The following is a 23025-nucleotide window of genomic DNA, read 5'->3' on the forward strand; positions in this document are numbered from 1 at the left end:
TTTAAATGAGATAAATATAATGTTCAACTATTCATTAATACCAATGCTCGAAAATTGAAAATGACTCTGCATTTAGAGATTGGACTATTATATATATTGGTATTGTATTATTTATATACAAAATCTGTTACTAAAAAAAAAAAATGATATTATTCTTATGTCATTAATAATTATTATAAGAGATACAGTATATAAATATCATGAAATGAAAACGAAATTAAAAATTAAAATAAAATCAAATGAACTTGAACTATTTTATTTTAACTTCATTAACATGAGCTATAAGTTTTGATCTTGGATACTCTATAGGCATTCTAGTTTGTATATATACATCTGTCTAATTTAGATCTATCAAATGATTTTTCATATTTATCTGTATAAACATAATTGCACTAGTGCTTTATTATATTTTATTGCTTATGCAAGCAAGCTAAAACATGTGGTGAGTTTAAGATTATAACTATCTATTTTCATTTCACAGACATGCATCTCTAAATTCGATTGATATTGACATCGACATCTGATGATATGATGATCGAAATTATCAATTTCTGAATTAATTACATTATCCTAGATATACTTTATTGATTCTGTTGATTTTATTAGTGTTAGCGAATGAAAGCAAAATGATTTAAATGTGAAATACAATACTATAATTTAATATATCAATTTTAATCATTATATAATAATATATGTGAGATGATAACTCATGTTATGAATATTACTTATCCAAAAAGTAAAAAGATATTATTTCAAAATTATAATTTCTCCATAGTAAAAACCATATACAAAATAACGATTCAAAGACCTGTTTTCAAATCTTCTTACGCAATTCGTGTCTTATAATAAAAATCTATGAAATAGAATCATTCTAAAATAACACAATACATCACAACCCATTTCAAATTTTATTTTATTTTTATTTCATTGTATTATAATACTTTTCTATATAATTATTATTTATCATAATTTTATTTATGTGTTATTTTAATTATTAATTTATTTTAATTATTTTAATTATTATTTATTATAATTATAATTAAAATTATTTATTATAATTATTTATTATAATTATTATTTATATTTATATATAATATTCTTCTCCTTTGTATATTCTCTCATCTCCTTTGTATATTCATTGCAAAAATAACATAATTTTAATAATAATTACTCGATATTTTTTAATTTAATTATAATCAAATGAACACAATTATTTTTATAACTCTTTATCTCAGAATTGTTTTAATGAGATGCTTTAATTATATTATAAATTCTAAAAATATTTTTCCAAATATAAAAATTGTCGAAAATATATTTATTATTTATATCATTGAATATAAAAATCAGAATATTAATTTACTAATACTACTAATACATTTAGTATGCTATTTCTGATGAATTCCTAATTGATAGTATTTTTTTTTTATTTATGTTCCATCTTAATATCTCAAATGTTTTCACATCTTCTGTTAGTTAGTATAATAATGAGAGATTGATAAAAAAAGTTGTTGAAAAATATTAAAAAAAATTTTTTTATTAATTTTTACATCTCTAGTTATTATTTTTTAATTTTTAACTAGCAAAATTCTTATCTGTATTATAGTTATAGTTATATATTTGAATAATTATTTCTCCTATATTTTTTAATTTTTACACAAAAGAAAGCTATATCACACAAAATTGAGTACAAGAAGGATTTAATTCCAATTTGATTCTTAATTTAAAAGATATAACTTCTTATATAAAAGATATAACATTATCATTTATATGAATACGATTTTTATGAAAATGTTAAGTAAAATTTAAATGTTGATACAAGAAGACAAGATTTTTTTTATAAGTTTTATTTTTAAAATTTCATTTACAAATAACATTTTAAAGCCAATAAAATATAAATAATATAAAAATATAATAAAAATAATTTTATAAAATAAAATAATTTCAATAAAATATTTTGCAATAAGAACAAATTTTTTAAAATTTCATTTTTTTAAAATAATTTTCAAATTTAAGCATATAGAAAGTAAAATAAAAAATAAAACATTTTTTCAAATGTATTATATAATATATTTATATTAAAAAATTATCTATAATTTTAATTATGAAAAATAATAAAATATTTTTATTAAATTTTACTATAAGTCTTAATATAAACGTTATTGTTAGCATAACTATTTTTTGTATTAGATTCATCGATTAACTAATATTTTTAAAAAAATATAATTTAAAATTTATTCTTTAATTAAAAAATATCTTATTCACTTTTTTTTAAATATATTCATATTTATATTGTTATAAGTATATATGTTCTTTAATTTTGAAAAAAAAATGTCCTACTTAGAATGTCTTACTTGCTTATAAGAATTAAAATAAAGTCTTTTAAAATAAAATTAAATCTTTGTTTTTTTAATAAAAACGATATAAAAGTTTCACTTTTTTTTAAAGTATATTTCAAAGTATTAGATAAAATATTATATCTAACGAAAATAATATTTAAATATTTTTAATTACTTTCTTCTAGAATATTCAGATTTATATGTACCAAAATTCGCATATGCTATAAAAATTATCCTTTATTTCTCCCATAGCAAATCAAGCAACAGCTTTGCTAAACATTAAAGGCATATCTTATGATTGAATTAAAATTAAACAATATTTCATTTTACTTAATTTTCTCAATAAGCAAAACTTATCATGTAAAAGTTATACTCAGAACGGGAATCATAAAATCCTTTGATAATTTGAAAGTATAAAATAGTAATGAAATACATTGCATCCATGTATTTCATTATGTAATCATGCATGTAATCTAATCAAACAAAAGCAATATCTGAAACGTGGATCAAAAAAATTATTAGTTAAAATTATATTGATCATAGAATAAATGAAATGACGAACGTTAGGAGTAACATCTATCAAATTTGAATGTTGTTAATGTGAAGATTTCTATAGTGTTGTTGAAACAATATTCTTAGAATATTCTCAAAATATTTGTTTGTTTTTCAATGAAATTGATCACGCGACCATTATAAAATGATAATTTTTAATATTATCGATAGATATTGAATATATAGTTTTATCATATTCATTGTTGTAATGATATATTTAAAAAAAAAAGTTAATTTATTTAAAATAATATAATAATATAATAAAATAAAATAAAAGTTATAATACAAGAAATAAATTCACATAATTCAATCAATTTACCATTGATTAAAAAATAATGTTAATATTTTTAAATTCTCTTAAATAATATAATTCTCTTAAATAATAAATCTTAAGTATTCTTTCAAAAAACAAACTTCTGATTGTCATCAAATTTGAAGGGAAAAAAAGGAAAAGGATTCTAGATTTAAAATTTTAGAATATTTATTATTAAATTATAAATAAAATCTTTTTATACAATATAGACATAACTAATATATTATCTTCTCAATAATATTATTAAAAAGTCTTAATAATAATAGTAATAATCCTAACATTTATAAAATATAATTAAAATATTTTTCTATTTATATAATATATATGTTAAGATATCATCTTGAATACTTGTTTCATAGCAAATAAATTTGATATATTAAATCTAATATTTTTGATTGAAAATTAACCAATATTTATTTTCCATTAAACATAAAATAAATAAAAAAGAAAATAAAATAAAAATCATTCCTGACATTATGTTAGAATATCTATAGAGAGGATATTTATAGCGAAGGAAAAATCTATCTAAATAAATTCAATAACTTTGAAGATATTTAAAATTTAATATAAATGTAAGCATTGTACTAGAAATATATATAATAAATATTTTTTTATTGATAAGAAACTATATTGAATGACATCACAAACAATAAATAAATATAATATTCAACCCATTTTCTACGAGATGTTGGACTTATCCGTGCTGGTTTGGCAACACGTAGTCAACATTATTGTTGTGGCTCGATTAAGCTGTGCGCTCCATGATTGATCAGGTTTTTTAGTAACTCGTTAACAAAATCGTAACGCAAGTTTTTGCAAAACAAAATGATACTTGAAAGTATTTCAAGTTTACGGATATCCCAACATTTTTGGGACACTTTATATATATCAATTATATGCACAATATATATGTACAGTAGAGATTCCCGTATCCGTACTTTATTATCCGAATATGTTCCTAATATACAAACATTCTATTATTCATATGTTTTGTTATCCGGACAACGTTTCGTCGATGTTTACAATATACATTAGATTACAATATAAATACATATATTTAGATGTAATAAATACTTTTCTATGTTCGGCCGATTAAATACAATCATATCAATTCAGTTTGAAGCAGAAAATGATATCATAATGGCAAGTAAAAAATGTAGTTTTAACTATTGAAGAAAAATATAAATATAAATAATTAAAGATCTTGAAAGTGGAAAAAATGCAAATTAACACTGATTCGATGGTTTGAAGTAATGGAAATTCTACATAATTGCTTACAATAAAAAATTTATGTGATTTAGCCGGCTAAAAAAATATGGGACTCTTAAATGTTGAAGGAAACTGTCAATTTTGTTTATTTCTATTTGAATAAATGAAGTTTAATTCAAAAGAAAGTAATTATTCTATTATTCGAAAATTCCACTATTCAGCCATTTTTCAACCAGTCTCTCTATTAATTCAAATACGGGAGTCTTTATATATAATAATATGGTATCAAAATAAAACTTTTTATAATATATTTTAAATTTATTAAAATCAATAAAAAAGGAATTAATTAATGATTTGAAATTGTAACATAGTTTAAAACAGAACACATTGTAACATAGTTTAAATCGATATTGTAAATAGAAAATATTTTTTGACCAATCATAGTTATAACAATATCAAATTCATATCAGATTCTACGTAGCACATATACATGTGCACATATTGTGACCGATATTAATATATTGTGTTGTCACGAACTAAACTAGAAAAGAACATGATGTTCTGTAGAGATGTTCTGTAAAAACGATTATATTAGTAACTATCTGTGTAAACAGAATTCAATAATGGGAATGAAAGTTTTTGATATCCTAAAAATAATATTTGAAATTAAAATTTTAGACTTAGGATCCATTTCCGCTTTTCTTCAAGCAATTCAATTTATTTATCATATCGAAATGTATGTTTTTCAAAAATACAACTTAAATTTTATTTAATTACTATTAGAAAAATCGCTGATACTTCTGAGACCTCTAGCAAGAAAATTATTTTTTAAATGCTCATTCCAATGAGCAATGAAAATAAAAAAGATGAAGTTGTAATGAATGGATAGAAAGAATGAATACTTTTGCAAAATCAAAAATACTATATAAATATGATATATAAATTAAAACAAAAATAACAATAAACTTTATATAAATAAATTTAAATGTATATATATCATATATTGCAATTATAAAATTATAATTATCATTTTGAGAAATTTTGATATATTTAAGTGTATGTTAAACAAATTAATTAAAAATTAAAAATATAATAAATGAAAATTATTATAATAATATATATTAATTAATAATATATAAATATTGTTCTGTCATAAAGTCAACATAAAATCCTAACAATATCTAATTATTGTTAATAATTTTAAAATGAAAAATCTAAAAATTATTATTTTGTTAGTTTTAGTAGTTTTAATATTAATCTTATTTAATTCAAATATAACTCTTTTATAATATACAAAATTTTAAATTATTTTTTTTTTTTTATACTTCATATCAGATCAATTTAACATTCCTATATATTTAATATTTATATCATAATATTCTTTATCTCGAAAGATACAGTTATTTTTAATGAATGTTTTCATATCTAATTAAATATTTTTTAATGAAGATTTAATGTATACTAATATAATATTTCAAAAGCTATTTTTAATGAATTTTTTTCTATTGTTTTGTCAACAATTTTTTCAGGAAGAGCATATATTATATCTTTCTTATTTACATAACAAATCATCTATAACATTTTTTTATTTATTCATCCAACAATCATTTAATTGACTGTTAACCTAAGCAATAAAAGCTATATAGATTTCAATTTTTTTTTATCTACATGTAAAAAAATTAAATAGAATTATAAATAGCACAAATATTTCTAGAAATATTTTTTTATCTCTTTATCTTTTCTCTTTATCAAAATTCTTCCAAATAAAAAAATCATTTATAAATCATTAATACATATTAACTTAAGATATTGTAATTATTTGTCCAAAAATTTCCCAGAAAAGACAATATAGAGAATCTATCATACATTGTGCATGATTAATTAATAAATTATTGAACTTGAAATTATTGAATTAATAAAGAATTGAACTTAGATTTATTACAAGTAAAAGTTTCGTAAAAAAAACGTGTTAGAAAAAAAATTGACGTATCAATATTCTTTATCAGAATATCGTTATTTATACGTCTCAAGCCGATAAGAAAATAATCCTCGTTCTTGAAATAAGATTTCAGAGAACATTTCTTTACTTTATTAAAGTAATACTGTTCCTTCATTTATAGATTATATTTATATTAATTCTCAATCGATATCTATTTCAAATTATTTTATCTATTCTTTTATTTAAATAATTTCAATAAATTTTTAGAAAAATTCTTATGGAGTTCAAGTTATAAATTTGAACATGAACATAATCAATTCAATTGGTTTCAAATTTTCTGGTTGGAATATTTAAAATTTTATTATATCAGAATTTAGTTCTTAATAATCAATAAATTATGGAAATTATTGATATTTATATTTTAAATTAAACAAATAAAATTATTTTATTTTAAAATTTTATTTTAATATTTAAATACAAAACTTTTTATATTTTAATATATATATATTATGTAGATTTGAAGAGATTAGATTAAATATATCAAATTATTCATTGAAAGGATTTCAAGAAAGGATTATAAATCTTATTTAAAGATTATTTCAAATCAATAATTTTTATAGATATTCATTCTATTCATATTATAATATATATCATGTAAAAATATCATATAAAAACATATTATAACATAAATATATAAATAAAAAAAAAATATAAAATAAAAATATAATATAAATATATAATATAAATATAAAAGAAGTGAAAATAAGTGATTTCTTTGAAATGTATATACGAATAAATATATATAAAAATTAAATACACATAGTTTAAAAAAATTATAATATTGTATAAATAATTTATTAATATTAATTATGATATTAATAAGAATATTAATTTAGTCATACCTACAATTTTAGACTCACAAATTAAAAAAGTATTATTTAAAAAGAAAACACGATATCATCATATTTTTTAAGACGTGAAAATATTTAATACTTTTCATATATTGAAAAATAACTTTATAAATATAATATAATATTACTTTAAAAACAATATTAAAATAAAATTAAAAAGAAAAATAAATTCATATATTTAATAATTGCAAATATCAAAATTTTTTTATGAAAATAATATTTATAAAAATAGTAAAAAGGAAGTAAGTAGGAAGCCTGCTTTTTAAATAATGTCAAAATCAAAATAATAACTTAATCGTTCTTCATTTTCCTATGAATCATTTCCTATTTCATTTATATATTTCATTTATTTATATATTTCATTAAAAATAAAATCCTAAATAATTAAAAAAAAAATAATTATTTGATAGAATAATTGGTAAAATAATTGGTAAAATAATATTTTTAGTACTTCCTAGAAAGATATTTGCAGAAACAAATGAGCAAGCTGGCAATCTGGAGTTATGATAAGAGCTTTATCATTATGTGAGTTTACTTGAAAGTAGATCATTTATTGTTCATAATTTATAATTAGTTTTCTATAATATGAACTAAATTTAAAAAGTAATTATTTCACTTATGATTATAAATTAAAAAAAAATTCTTTTAGTTATTTTGAATTATTTTAACATAGATATATTAAATATTTGATTTAAATTCTTCATAATATGAATATCATAAATTTATATCAAGTGAAAGTTAATTTCTTGTTATTCCAATTTCTTGCTTTGAACTATATCATAAACAAAATAAAATGAATATAGGGAAGCTATTACTATGTTTACAATTTATAGTGAAAGTAGCATACTATTTATAGCTATATATAATTTGATCTAAATTATGATTTGATCTAAATATATAATTTATATAAATATTTTCTTGAATAATATTTTTTTTATATAATCATTTTCATTATATATATTGATAAAAAACATAATTATTTATAAAATATATCAATTTAATAAATCAATTATATTTAAAATAAAAAAAAATCAATTTTAAGTTTTCATAATTTTGTAAATATAGTTAATATTTATAATATTATAGTAAATATATTTATAATTTTAATATTCAAAAATTTTTATATTTATCGAATTTTAAATTTGTGATGTAAATTATATCTAACAATAATCATTAATTTAAAATTTATTAAATTATTAAGTATAATAATTATTATAAAAATTAATCAAATAACTGATCATCATTTATAAATATTATTGATTTCTTTTTTTTATTTTAACTACTATTTTAACTGATTTCCTTTTTATTTTTATCTTATTTATATCTTTATTGCCACAATAGAATATAAAAGCTGATAGTGCAGTTGACCATGATAAATGTATGTAAGGAGATATGAAATAGTAAGAAAGAAAATAGGGAAATGAAGAAATGTCAAATACGATATGATTGATGTATAGATAAACAGGTGCATATGCATTACAGATAAATATTTTATTTTAACTATATATAATTTCTTTTATTATTTTATCGCATCGCACAATTTTTTCATAAATTTTGAAAATAACGAAAGTAAATATTATATATTATATATATATATATATATATATATATATATTATATAATAAAGTGTAATGTAATAATATTATAATATTAAATTTTTTTATAAAATTATATTTATACTATAAATTATACTACTACATACTATATATGATATTTATAAAAAAAATATCAATAAAATTAATAAATTTTAATTTTAATTAAATTTCTTTTTTTTCTTAAATTAAAGAAATTAATTTTTAAAATTTTGAAATATGAAATATTTTCTTTTAAATTTATTGCTATTAATAAAAAAGGAAATATACTAAAACATAAATATACTTAATATTTTACCGTCATTATAAAAAATAAAGATTAACAAACTCTAATGGAAATATATAAATTATTATTAAAAATTTATTTAATTTAATTTTTCAAAATTTTTCTTTATTACATGAATGAAATTTAATATTTATTAATTTCAACTTTCTTGCCTATTTTTGATTTAGATCACAATATATATACTTTTTATTTTTATGTATTTATTTATGTATTTTATTACAAAATTATTGCATTTTAAATAATGGATGTATACAAACAATCACAAAAATATTCAAACATATTATAATTTCATTTTCTACATATTGAGTAAATATACATAAATATAAATAAATAAAGAAATACTACATTATGTTATATTAAAATAATTAATAAATACAAATTCATTTTTTTCTAGATGCTGATCTGAGCATGGGTGCAGGCGCAGCTGGAGGCTCAGTTCTTACTTTGTCAGGATCGGGAGTAGGTGGCGTACTTTCACAACATTGTGCTATCTGTGGTGATCGCGCAACTGGTAAACATTATGGTGCTGCTTCTTGCGACGGTTGTAAGGGTTTTTTTCGACGATCAGTTAGAAAGAAACACGAATACACTTGCAGGTTAGTAGAACTTCTTTTATTTTTCTTTTAGATTAGACTATCAAGAATTCTGAATTTAGATATCTCTTTATATCATATTGAATGATACTTTATGATAACGCAGACAAAGTACAAAATTAGTATAAATACAAAAAAATAAATATAAAATGGAATATATTTTGATATTATAGGAATTAACTATAATTTTTTTCACATGTGACATTGATTCAATCTAGAATTGCAGTGTTTATTCAATAGTTGTTAAAATTAAAATAAATAATTAAAATAAAATAATTAAATTTTATTATGAAATTATAAACAAAATATATAATAATTAATATATAATAATTATAATCATAGTATCAATATCAATAAAGTATAACGGCATGCATTAATTCCCACTTATATCATCTAATAGTTACATATATATTTTATTATTAATCATATATTTTATTTATGAATATTTTACATTTTATATATAAAATCTTTATGACATTTTTAAACTATTAAACAAGATAGATACTTATCAAATATATATAATAAGATAAATATATGTATATGTAAATGTATATGTAAATGAGTTCATCGTTTGTTCTCAAATCTCTTAAATGCAAACATTCTAAAACCTGGTTTCAAAAATAGAAATATTCTTTGATCATGTAAATTATTAACTACTATGCAAGCAAATATGCAAGAATTTGAAAATATCGGATCAAAAGAGAACAATTGAAATTAGTTTTTATTTTAAAAAGATTTCACTTTTTGAAACAAAAAATTTTTTTAAAGATATTCATTTTATAATGATTATATCATATATTTGATTATTATTTATATTTTATCCTTTATAATTGTATAATTCTTGAAAATTCTGAAATTATTCTAAGATGTTTTCCAATTTGATCCGATCCTATCGATGTTTTCAACATTTTCGGATTCTGTATGTATAATATAAATAAAACATAACAAAAATTAAATAACAATAAAACATAACATATTTCAATTCAACTATTGAAAATATATCTCGTAATTACATATGAATTAAAATGTTTCATTTCATCAAAAATCTTTTTTAAAAAATCATATTATATACCATATCAAGATTCTAATCCTATTATTAATATTTAAAAACAAAACAAATATAATACAACAAAAGAAATATAATAAAAGTTATATAAAAAAATATCTATGTCTAGTCTACATATAATATCAAATTTAATTCAAAAAAGAAAATTCTAAAAAAGATCATTTGTTTTTAAATTCTAATTATTCATATTTTTTCTTTAAATATATAATTGAAAAAAAAACTTGATTCAAATATTAATAAAAAGAAATTAATTATTAAAAAAATTATTAAAGCTTTAATATAACTATATAATATAGCTATGTAATATAATATAGTATTAATATTGATAAAAAGTAATAACAATTAATATACATTACTACTTTTTTTTCCACATAAGTTCTAATAAGTTCATAAATTTCTGTCTTTCAGTATTTAGAAAAATTGAGTATTATGAATATATTCAAGATTGATTAATTGATATTATTAAAATTGATATTATTAAAAATTGATATTATAAAATTATATTATTAAAGATACAATAAATACCGATATGATTTTTTTTTCTAAAAATAAAATTTTACCTGGATATATTTTTTATACACTAAAAATATAAGGATGTTATGATTATTTTTAAATGTTGTTAAATAGAATAAAAATAGAAATTAAATAGAATAAAAAAAAATACAATTATTTTTAAGAATCTATTTTTATCTAATAAATAATAAATTAGTTCTTAATTATTTCACATTTGTCACATATTTGAAATATCATTTTTCTATAATTCTTTAATTTAAAAATTAAATATTAAATAATTAATAATAACTAATAATATTTTAATTTATCATTAGAAGCTCTATCTTTTATTTGAATGATGACTGATAAATTTTTATTACTAATTGATAACATTTTTTAATATTTTAATAATAAAAATCTTTAATAATAAATAGAAATTCAATAAATAGATATAATATTAAAATTTAATTTTTATCGATTAAATTGTATTTCTTTTTTAATAATAAAATAATATTGTTGCGTCTGATAAATACTTGATTTTCTATAATATTTCTTTATTTAGAGATTTTTTTATAGTCCCTTAATTTATTTATAATTATTTACATGATACTAATTTACTTATACTAAGCGATATCATGTTTATTCAAAAAACAAAGAAGAATACGAGTGTTCTGTTCGTCGTGTTCGAAAGCGACTTCGTTAAATTAATATTTCAAGTATCAATGACAACTGATGTTATTATTTCCTGCGCTACGGTTTACATTGATCATAATGTTTTACACTCTTATTGTCAATTCGTAACAATATACCTATTAGTATTATTACAATAATATTTTATTATATTACTTAATATATTCGAAATATATATTTTTTTAATAAATCCTTATCTTATTTATTTCAAAGTATATTTAAAATTATAATATAATATATATATATATATATATATATATATATATATATATATATTTATACATTGTAATTTCGAATTATCAAAAATTAAATTAGAAACGATAATTATAATATTAATATTTTTTGATAACTCTTATATTTGTCAGAATTGTTATGTTCATCATATTAATAATCTTCATATTAATAATAACAATAATGATAAAAATAACTTAAAATCATCTTTGTGACTACATTTCTTTGGTCATGATTTACAAATTCAACATGATAAAAAATGAAATATTTATGATAAATAATTAAATAAATCGATGTGTATTAACTATCTGCAAATTAATTTAATTTAATTTTCATATAATTAGATCACGGATTAAAACACGAAAGATATTGTATACAAAAAAAAAGTCTTCATATATTAACTTACAAGAGAAATTTATCTTGAAAAATCTGAGAAATATAATGATAATATTTAAAATTTGAAAATCTGTATATATAGAATGTATATTATATGCAAAGTAATTTATTTTTCAATGGAAAATCTGTTTAAATTCAATGATATTAATCTTCGAATTCTAATTTTCTTTATTTTGTATTTTATTTTCGTATGTAGTTTTGAAAATATCTTTTACAATAGAAAGCATTAAAATTTGATTTTATTTTATATCATTATGAAGTTATATTTTTAAAAAACGAAAATAATATTAAAATTTTAAAGATTGGTGTATTATCTCAAAGTGATATTCTATTGATAAAAATATTATTCCATATATAATTCATTATTTATCATAATATTTTATATATATAAAACAGAATATTATATACATAAATAAAATTATTATTTTGATAGTACAATTTATTAATCAAACTTAAATAAGATATTGTCATGAAAACTTCTATAACTGACTGTATTTAAATACAAAAATCTTGCTTTTTATATTATCTATCTAGTATTGTTTTTTGTAATGATTAAGAAATAAATTTTAAAATTAAATAAAAATTAATTTCACATAAATACAGATATTGTACTTTAATAATAATTTAAAAAATGTTATGAATCAATGAATAATATTTATTTGCCTCCGCAATAATAATATTATAGTATTGTATTAGTTTTGGTGGATATAAACTAATAATTGGACGCTTGTCGAATGCTTTTTGACAGATGCCGTAACAAATGGTATACTTCTTAAAAATGAATAGACTATATAAGTAGTTATACGTGCGGAGCGCATGTCTATCAGAAAGCAAGGTCTCTCAAAATCGCAGCAGGTAATCATGTCCCACGATTAGAGCACGATGAGGTGTTAAAATAAAACTAATGTAATTATCGTATTCGATGGTGAAACTACGTATTCACAATGAAATCTTCTTAATAAGTGACATCCGTGCCTTCAGAAAACTGCCTTTTTAATTCAATTGAGAGGGTATTTTCTCAGTAGAGCACATCAATAATATTGCTGCAGGTGTCCGATTCGTAACACTAAATTCGAGGAAATTTCTCGCTTGGATAGTGATCTGTATATAAAGATCTCACGATAAACAGAAACCGATCAGCGCATTTCTCTTATAGTTCCTCGAACCAGAACAATGTTATTTGTATTTGAATCAGTCGCATCTGGAATATGTTACTATTAGAATCGATTCAGCTAATCTGAAATATATAATCATAAATATATGAAATATACGTCAAAATATACAATTATAAGTATCGGCAAATTCTCAAAGATAGTCTTCTCAGATAATATCTTTCTTTATTTAGGCTTAATAGAGATAAGAACAAAAAGAGTTTTTTTATAAAATTTCTCCGAATATAGTATTTATAAATCTCGCGAATAGAACTCTCAAACAATATTAATCTTCTATTATTCCATTCCCAATTAACATAAATTTCATATGTTCTCACATTGATCCAAAATACGTACAAGGATGCATTCGTTAATATTTTATAGAAAAATATGCATATATATAAAGTTCTCATACAGGAACATTTATAAAATGCAATAAATAACATTTTCTAATAAAATTTTATTATTTATTTCATGACCACATTCATTTTTAAGTAAACTAACAGCCATATATATTTTCTTTAACTCGTCATAAAAATTCATGCAATATAGGGTTAATAGTGATTCCGTTATGATAATGTTAGATTTCATATTGCAATTATTATTAAATAAACAATTAGAAAATTCGAATGAAATTTAAAAAAGTTATATTCCTAATCCTTCTTATCTCAATCGAAATAAATTTTCATTTATATAATCTGTTAAAATTTTTTATTTGACTAAACATTTTATGAATTTTATAGATTTTAAGGATCAACAATTTTTTGCAAAATATACTAATTAATTAAAAAAAAAATACTAAAATGTACTAAGACAAAAAATATTGTATTTACTATAAATTTATTGCGTAAATTCTTTTTTGTCAAAACTTTTAAATTCATTTAATATGTATCGCTCATTTGCTACAATAATAATATAATTCAAAATTTTTAATTTTTAAGTTATTGGTAATGTCTTTAAACAAATAGTATAGGCTGCTAGAATAATGTTTTGAGAGAAGAACATAACGTTTTTGAAAAAAGAATTTGAACGATTTTTCCCTTTACATATCTAGAAACAATTCGGTTGGAACGTCAATGATCCTGAGGCCTAAGACACTTCTAACCATATCTACCAATCTGAACAGTAATCATCATCATTCTACTTGAAAAGAATTATTGCAAATATGTACGAAACAGTTTCTTAGAAAAACAGCGGACTTTATAAATGATATAGCATCTTAAATTTATTCTAGAAATTTTCCTTAGATTGAGGATATCGCTCAATCAGGAGGCTGGTCCACAATGTTTTGAATACCTATGTACCTTACTGAAAACCTGTAGCTCACAAGAGCATGGAGAGGGCTTTAGAGAGTATCAGCATTTTAACAAAACTGTCCGAAATCTCAGAACTTCCAGAATATTAGAATCATTTGAATTCTCAGAACTGTCCGAATGCTAAAAACTTTCAAAACACTAGAACCATCCGAATTCTTAGGATCTTTAGAACTTTCGAATTTTTAGAATTCTTTAATTTTATAAGAACCTTCTGAACTTAGAACTTTATCAAATTTGCCACCTCGAACTTTAGTGATAATGTAAATGTATTCATGTGGACTTTGATTTTGATCATCTTACAATCGCACTTGCAATAGCAAACTTTGTTTTATTATACAAATTTATTACTATATACCATAATTCTAGAAACGAATTGAAGGTAACAAATAAAGAAAATATTTTTCTCTATATTATAGTAAAATTCTGTAAATGATTTTTTGAATTGTGAACTTTCTCTTTAACATTTTAATATGTAAATCTTTTTACTAATTTTTATAATAATTCAAAATATTAAAACTTATTTTCTTTAAAATCATACTTTTGAAATTATAAATATAAATCAATATTATAGCAAATAAATTGATGTACATATAAAAAATCATTAAAAAAAATAATTGTATAAAATATTCTAATCATAAAAGTAATCAATACATACAAACTAATAATAATCTTCGAGACTATATTTGAATAAAAATGAAATTATTATTTATTTGAATGTATATATTTATATTATATGCATTTTGTAATATGCATATATTTCTATTATCTTAAAAATATTATTAATAAGTTATAAACACAAATTTCATTATTTAAAATTAATTATAATTTTAAAAATTTTACAATAGTTGATAGAAGTTTAATTTAAAATATTAACGTAAAAATTTTTGGATTTTTTTTTTATGTATTTTTATAAATTTGTATAGAAAAATAATAATCTTAATTGCTTTAGGAATTATTTGCATGTAAAATTTTATACTTACTAATAGATTTTTTATTTGAAGAATAAAATTCGTATGTTAAAAGAATAAAATTCTTCAAGTTAAATAAGACCAGCGTGACAAATTCAAATTACGTATTGATAATTTACTTTTTTTTTTTTTTGCTTTATGTTTACTTTTTCTTTTTTTAAAGTTAATTAATTATTAATCCAAGAGATATAATAATTAATCTGTACATAGTGATTATTTTTTTATTTTTTTTTTTATTATTTTTTTAATTAGTTATAACTAAAAATATATTTTTTTGTTACAGATTTAGTTATTTTTTTATTTTTTTTTATTATCTTTTTAATCAGTTATAACTAAAAATATATTTTTTTGTTACAGATTTAGTAGAAATTGTATAATAGACAAAGACAAGAGGAATCAATGTAGATATTGCAGATTAAGAAAATGTTTCAAGGCTGGCATGAAAATGGAAGGTGAGCACAAAAATTTTATTGATTTATTGTTTTTTACTTTCAATTAAAAAAAAAATAATAAAAAAAATATATTCTTTCTTTCTTAAATTATTTTGAATTATTAGAATTAATCATAAATGAATGAAATTTTAGATTTTCATAATATTTAAAAAAAAAAATATATATTAAAATAAAATATATTAAAATAAAATATTTAAAAAAAAAATATTTATATCAAAAAAATATTTTTAAAAGTAATTTATTGTAATACAATAATTTTTTAAAATAGAGTACACATTAATTTCAATGAGTATGAAATATATATATAATTATAATAATATGTTAGTAATTTTAGTTATGTATAATTAACATAACTACCGTTCACATATTAATATTCGAGACACATATATAATATACAAAAATATTTATATGCAATATTAAACATATTGTACTGAAATAAGTATATTTTAGTATAGTTATATTTTTAATTTTTTAATTTTAATATAGTTGTATTTAATTTAATCAATGCTACGTTATTAAAAATTAAAAATCTTTGTTTTAAATTATTTTTCAGGAAGAGTAAATTAAATTCAATAAATCTTCAATTGATGTCTTTTCAAATTATATGTATGTAATTTGCAACAAAATGATGGCATATTCTATGATTTTCAATATTTCCCAAGATTAATACAATAAATTAATAAATTTTACATATATATTTATATAAAATATTCTATTCTTAATAATATAAAAAAAATCAACCGCACTTTTTTTTATATATTTTTTTTATATTTATATTTTTTTATATAAAAAGTAGATTAACAAAATGAGAATACAAATACAATAAACAAATTATTATTTGTTGTTTGAAAATTGAAAGATTTCTTATATATTTTAATAATTTATTAATAATATTTTAATATTTTAATAAAAATTGCTTATCACATTAGATTTCAAAGATAAATGAATAAAAAAATATTAATATTTATTATATTTCAAAAAAAATACTTCACAAATAATAATTTTTTTCCAATCTTTTTGTCAATCACATCATTTTTTTTTATAAAATGAAATTTGATTTATAATCATAGAATTTTTTTTATGAAATTATTCTATTCTTAATTTATATGTAACATGAATAAAATTATTATATACTATTTTGTTTTAATCCAAAAAAGATATATTGAAAAAAGTATATATACATATAAGTGCAGATTTTTACTCTATTAGCTTTCTAGAAAAAAATAAACTATAAATATATTTCTTATTGTTAATAGATTGAAAATAAATTAATTTCAAAGTAATATATCTTGATAAAAAATAATCTTATGATGATAAATCAAATCTGATTTTATTTTTATATTATATCTGAGTTTATATAAAATAATAATAATCTAAGAGATCGAAATCAGAAAATGATTTCGATTTGATACTCTCATAACTCTCAAGAAAAATATCCCTGAACATCAACATTTGAGAATCAAATAGCTGCATTTATCACACGAGTGTCATGCGAATAGTTTATTCATTTTTTTTTGTTTTTTTTTTTTAATATAACAGAATGCATAAAAAAATTATTTAAATCGTTAAAATGAATCATCATATTAATATATATTATATCAATGTATTAACATATATTTATCGAAAATATTCGAACGTCAATTATAGAGTAAAAGAATAAGAAAAAAATTTTTTTACTTTTATGTTTAAAATTTATAATAAACTATACACTCTATTGTGTTATTGTAAACTTACATATACTAAATAATTAATATGATAGAATAAACAAAAACATTTATCAATTTTAATATGATTTGTAATGATTATCTTTTTATTTGAGAAAAATTTTTAATCTTTTTGTTAAAAAATCCAATTGAATCATTATTATTTGATATATCTATTATTGATTTTGTAACAATGTAACAATTTTATTACTATATTAATGAAAACTATTGAAATTAAAATATATCAATATATCAATATATTAAATATATATCAATATCTCAAACTTTAATTGATAAAATTCTAAATATTAGGGTGTCCCATAAGTTTCTTTCGCATCATGCTAAAAATGACTGACTATTTTTATAAACATATAGGCTTATCTATAAACCATTTATAGCAGGTTTCAATCGTCTCTTTCAACGTACATTTCGTTAGTGACACAGTTTCTTTTAAAACTTTTTTCTACACTGTTCAATATGGATAGCCAAAAGAAATATTTGCGGCATGTTATGCTTCATTGTTTTAAAAAAAAAAAGTGATTATGCAAATGATATTGCAGAGAAGATTTGTACTGTTTACAAGAGTGGTACTACGACTATTACGATCGCCCAGTAGTGATAGATACGGACCTTATCAAGGCCATACTAATTGAAAATTCGCGATATAATATGCACGACATAATGGATGCCACTACATTCCCAAGAAAATAGTACATAATCACTTGATTAAGATGAAATATGTCAATCGATGTAAAGTTTAGGTTCTACAGATATTGATATGACCGACCTTATGAACTGCGTCTCTACGTGCGATTTCCTTCTTCAATGACATAAAAGAGATTCTTTTTTAAAGATGTCACTGGAAACGAGACTACTTTTTGTATCAAAATGTGCATCGAAAACGCATTTGATTTAAAGATAATAGACTTTCAAATGTCGCGAAGCCTAAATTTCATTCAAAGAAAATTCTTTTGTCCATTTGGGATTAAAAAGATCTACTATGAATTCCTTTTTCAAGATGAAATCATCAATTTTGCAAAATATTATAATCAGCTTGATAAATTTGAAAGACATCATAACAGAAAAACAGCTAAAATTGGTAAACCGATGAAATCATAATACAAAACTGCATGTTGACTGTAAGAGAAAAGCTGTTACAATTTGATTGGGACATTCTACCGCATCTTCTGTATTCCCCAGATTTTGCTCTATCTATTATTTCTTGTTATTAAAAAATTCTCTCCATGATAAACAGTTTTAATCCGTAAGCGAATATTCCACTTCGAGAAATATTTTGCAAATAAACTCCAACAATTTTGGGAATAATGGAAATAATGAGACTTCCATTTTTGAAAGATGAAAGAAAGTAATAGAGCAAAACGATTCATATATAACATAATAAATCCACCTTAAACAATAAATATTATGTGTATTCATTTCGTATCAAAAAAAAGAAAGAAATTAAAATTATGGGGCATCCTAATATAACAATTAAATACAGTATATTACAATAAAATAATAATTTAATAACAATATTTTTGAATTTATATTTATAAACCACAACATAATTATAAACCACAATTTAATATATATCAATATTAAATTATGTTAAATTTTTAATAAATTACGACATAATAGCCATTTAAACTGTTCGATATTATAGTTGTAATAAAAATCTCAATAGAAAATGTAATATTAATTTTATATGCAAAAATTACTTTCGAGTATATATAATTTTATTAATATACATAATATATCATACATAATATATTAACTACGAATTATCTGAATTTTGAAAATTGTATATTATAAATATTTGGAAAATATCGTTATAAACATATATATTACCACATAGCAAAAATGTTAAGAAATATTAATTATGAATATTTGTCTTTTTGAATATTGAAGATTTATATTTTAAATTTAATATAATAATATAACATAATGCTTTTTGTCTAAATATATATAATTTATTTTTATTCTTCGTTATGTCATTTATTTTTAAAATCAATAATTACATTGAAAATATAATTCTATTCTAGTATATTTCTTTATAACGATTCTAATTTTTCCACTTATGATATAAACAAATAAAAATAAAATTTCAGAATTTTGTAAAATTTGAAATTAATTTGAAATTAATTTGAAATTAATATATAATTTTATTTAAATTTTATTAAAATATAATGTAAATTATTTTTAAAAATAAACTAAAAAATTAAAAAAAAATGTAAACATATTAAGTATTTCTGATAATTAATTTAGACGATATATTTCAAGTTCATTAAAATTTGTTATGTGTATTCTATTTCTATCAATTAAATATTTATTCATATTTAAAATTTTTCAAATTGATTGATCGCTGAAATAAAAATTAAAATTATAATAAATATTAGATTATATTAGTTTAGAGAAATATTGAAAATCATAAGATATCTTATAGATTCGCAGTGTAGAATATATATATATTTATTTTGTAGTAAGTATATATATATATATACTTTGAATTATTAATTAACTATCTATAGTTGTTATTTCTATAGAATAATAAATTCAAATAAATATTGCATTAAATTTTAAGAAATTGCAGATTTTCTGTTTATGCATTAATTTTTTATTATTCATTAAATTATATCAAAATAAATTAGAAATGCATTAAAAAAATTGAAACAGAATTAAAAACAGTTACAGTCGAAATAATCTTTGAATAATTATATTTAAAAAAAGATTTTAAATTGAGAATTATTTTTAAAAAAAATTTTAAAAAATATTAATAAATTTATATTGATATCCCAATTTAAAGTCTTTTTATTTTTCAATTATATTTTATAGCTTATTAAAAAAAAAAATAAAATAAAGATAAAAAATAAAATAGAAATAACACTAGAGACAATTAATAAATATATAAGAAATACATAAGATGGCATAAATAAGAATAATTAAAAATTATAAAAGAATATTTATTAAGCAATTAATTAATAAATTTAAAATAAATATCCCAACAATATTCATATATATATATATATATATATATATATATTTATAAGTTATCATCATTTGTTCGTGTCACATTTTTTAAGTTTACAATCATTAAATTTGCGATAAAAAATTTGCTAATTTAATCTTATTTGCTATTTTTGAGGATCTTTTACTAAATAATTTTTTAACATCTTTATTTAATCTTAATTTAACATAATAAAATATTAAAGTCTTTGATATTCTTCATGTTATTGCTCAATAGTAATAGCCATATTGTAGTCGTACCTTTAAAATTAAGGATTTAAACCGAATATGACAAACATAGTAGAACAAAAAAAAACTAAATATAAAAATATAAAAAGTGACCTTGTAAAAGTATCTTGATTGACTGTTAAAAGTAGTGATAGTTGATTATTGAAAACGATCATATGAGATTTATAAGAGGAAAGAATCCTTCGCTAGGATTTCCTATCTTCATATGATGCTGTTGAAAATCATGCATATATAGATTTTATTGTCTTTCTTTATCACATAATCGAATGTGTTCATATTAACAAATAGCAGTCTAGAAACAAAAATGCACGTATAAATAAATCGCATTCTTTCTAGGATTTTTCAACAGTAAATATAAAATTTTACCTGATAGAACAATCAAATAATCAGGCAAAATGGATATATCTCCAAATTTAATTTTTCGTTAAGATCGAATTTTCTCTAACGGAAGAAAAAATTAAATAGACAGAATGTAATATTAAAAAATATAAAATATAATAGACAGGACTGGTAGCTTGAACAGCTGGCAATTAATACAAAACTAGTGAACAAAGAATATGAAATTGATAAAAATATAGCACAAGTAAAAAACTCAAAACGGACATATAGACTTAGAATATTATGGACTTAAGACATTTTTATTATTTACTAAATAATCATATTCTGAATTCACAAATATCATTATTATCATTAAAATAAATGCATAATATATACAAGATTCAATATACATACAAGGTTCAAATAAAATATAACAAACTGTTTTTTCAGAAATCATTAAAGATATCAAATTGATTTTTGTTTTAAATTAAATAATTCAAGAGATTGTTTTTTATAGCAAATTTATTTGAGATAATTGTAAAGTGAAAAAAGAGATTAGATTTTTTTTAGATTTTAAAAATTAATATTATTTTATTATTTATATAGAAAAATAATTATATAGAAAAATACATATGGATTGCAATTAAAACTAAAATTTATAAAAATTTATGAAAATTATGATAAATTTATGAATAAATAAAACATGATTTCAGCATGATAATATATTTTGTTTATAATATAATATTTTAAAAATTTCAAAACAAATTGATCAGAACTGATCCTGTATCATGACTGATCTGATGTCATTAATTTTTTTTATAATTACATAAAAGATAAAATGATAGAAATTGCTTCTACAGCAAAGAATGATATGAAAAGAAAAAAAATACATATTGCTTGTACATCTGTTATTTCAAATGTATTATTTAAAAGTAAATGTATTATTTATGTATTTAATGTACAAAATAATATTTGCAAAAGATTTAATACTTATATAATTATATATTATGTATAATATTTATATATTTAATAAAATAACAGTATTGATATTTTATATTTTGCATTTTCTTTTCGTGTTTACAAAACTTTCCTAAAATAAATTTTTTGCCTTAATTTTAAAACTATATACAATAAAAAAAAAATATTTCAAAAACAAGAACTATTTATATAACAAAAAAAATATTAAAAATGTTTAAATTACTTTTTATTTGAATTACTTCGTGTATATATATATATATATATATATATATATATATATA

General features: G+C 18.9%; 1 protein-coding gene across 1 annotated transcript in view; it reads left to right on the top strand.

Annotated features, from left to right (window-relative positions):
- Positions 1–23025, top strand: part of LOC122714422 (hepatocyte nuclear factor 4-gamma) — a 105379-nt gene that overhangs the window by 68988 nt on the left and 13366 nt on the right. The window contains exons 2-3 of the mRNA XM_043935739.1: positions 9533–9734; positions 16399–16493. Of these exons, the coding sequence (XP_043791674.1) occupies positions 9533–9734; positions 16399–16493 (297 nt within the window). The remainder of the gene's footprint in view (positions 1–9532; positions 9735–16398; positions 16494–23025) is intronic.

This window comes from Apis laboriosa, unplaced genomic scaffold (assembly GCF_014066325.1).
Source record: "Apis laboriosa isolate Shangri-la unplaced genomic scaffold, ASM1406632v1 scaffold30_cov140, whole genome shotgun sequence".
NCBI lineage: Eukaryota > Metazoa > Arthropoda > Insecta > Hymenoptera > Apidae > Apis > Apis laboriosa.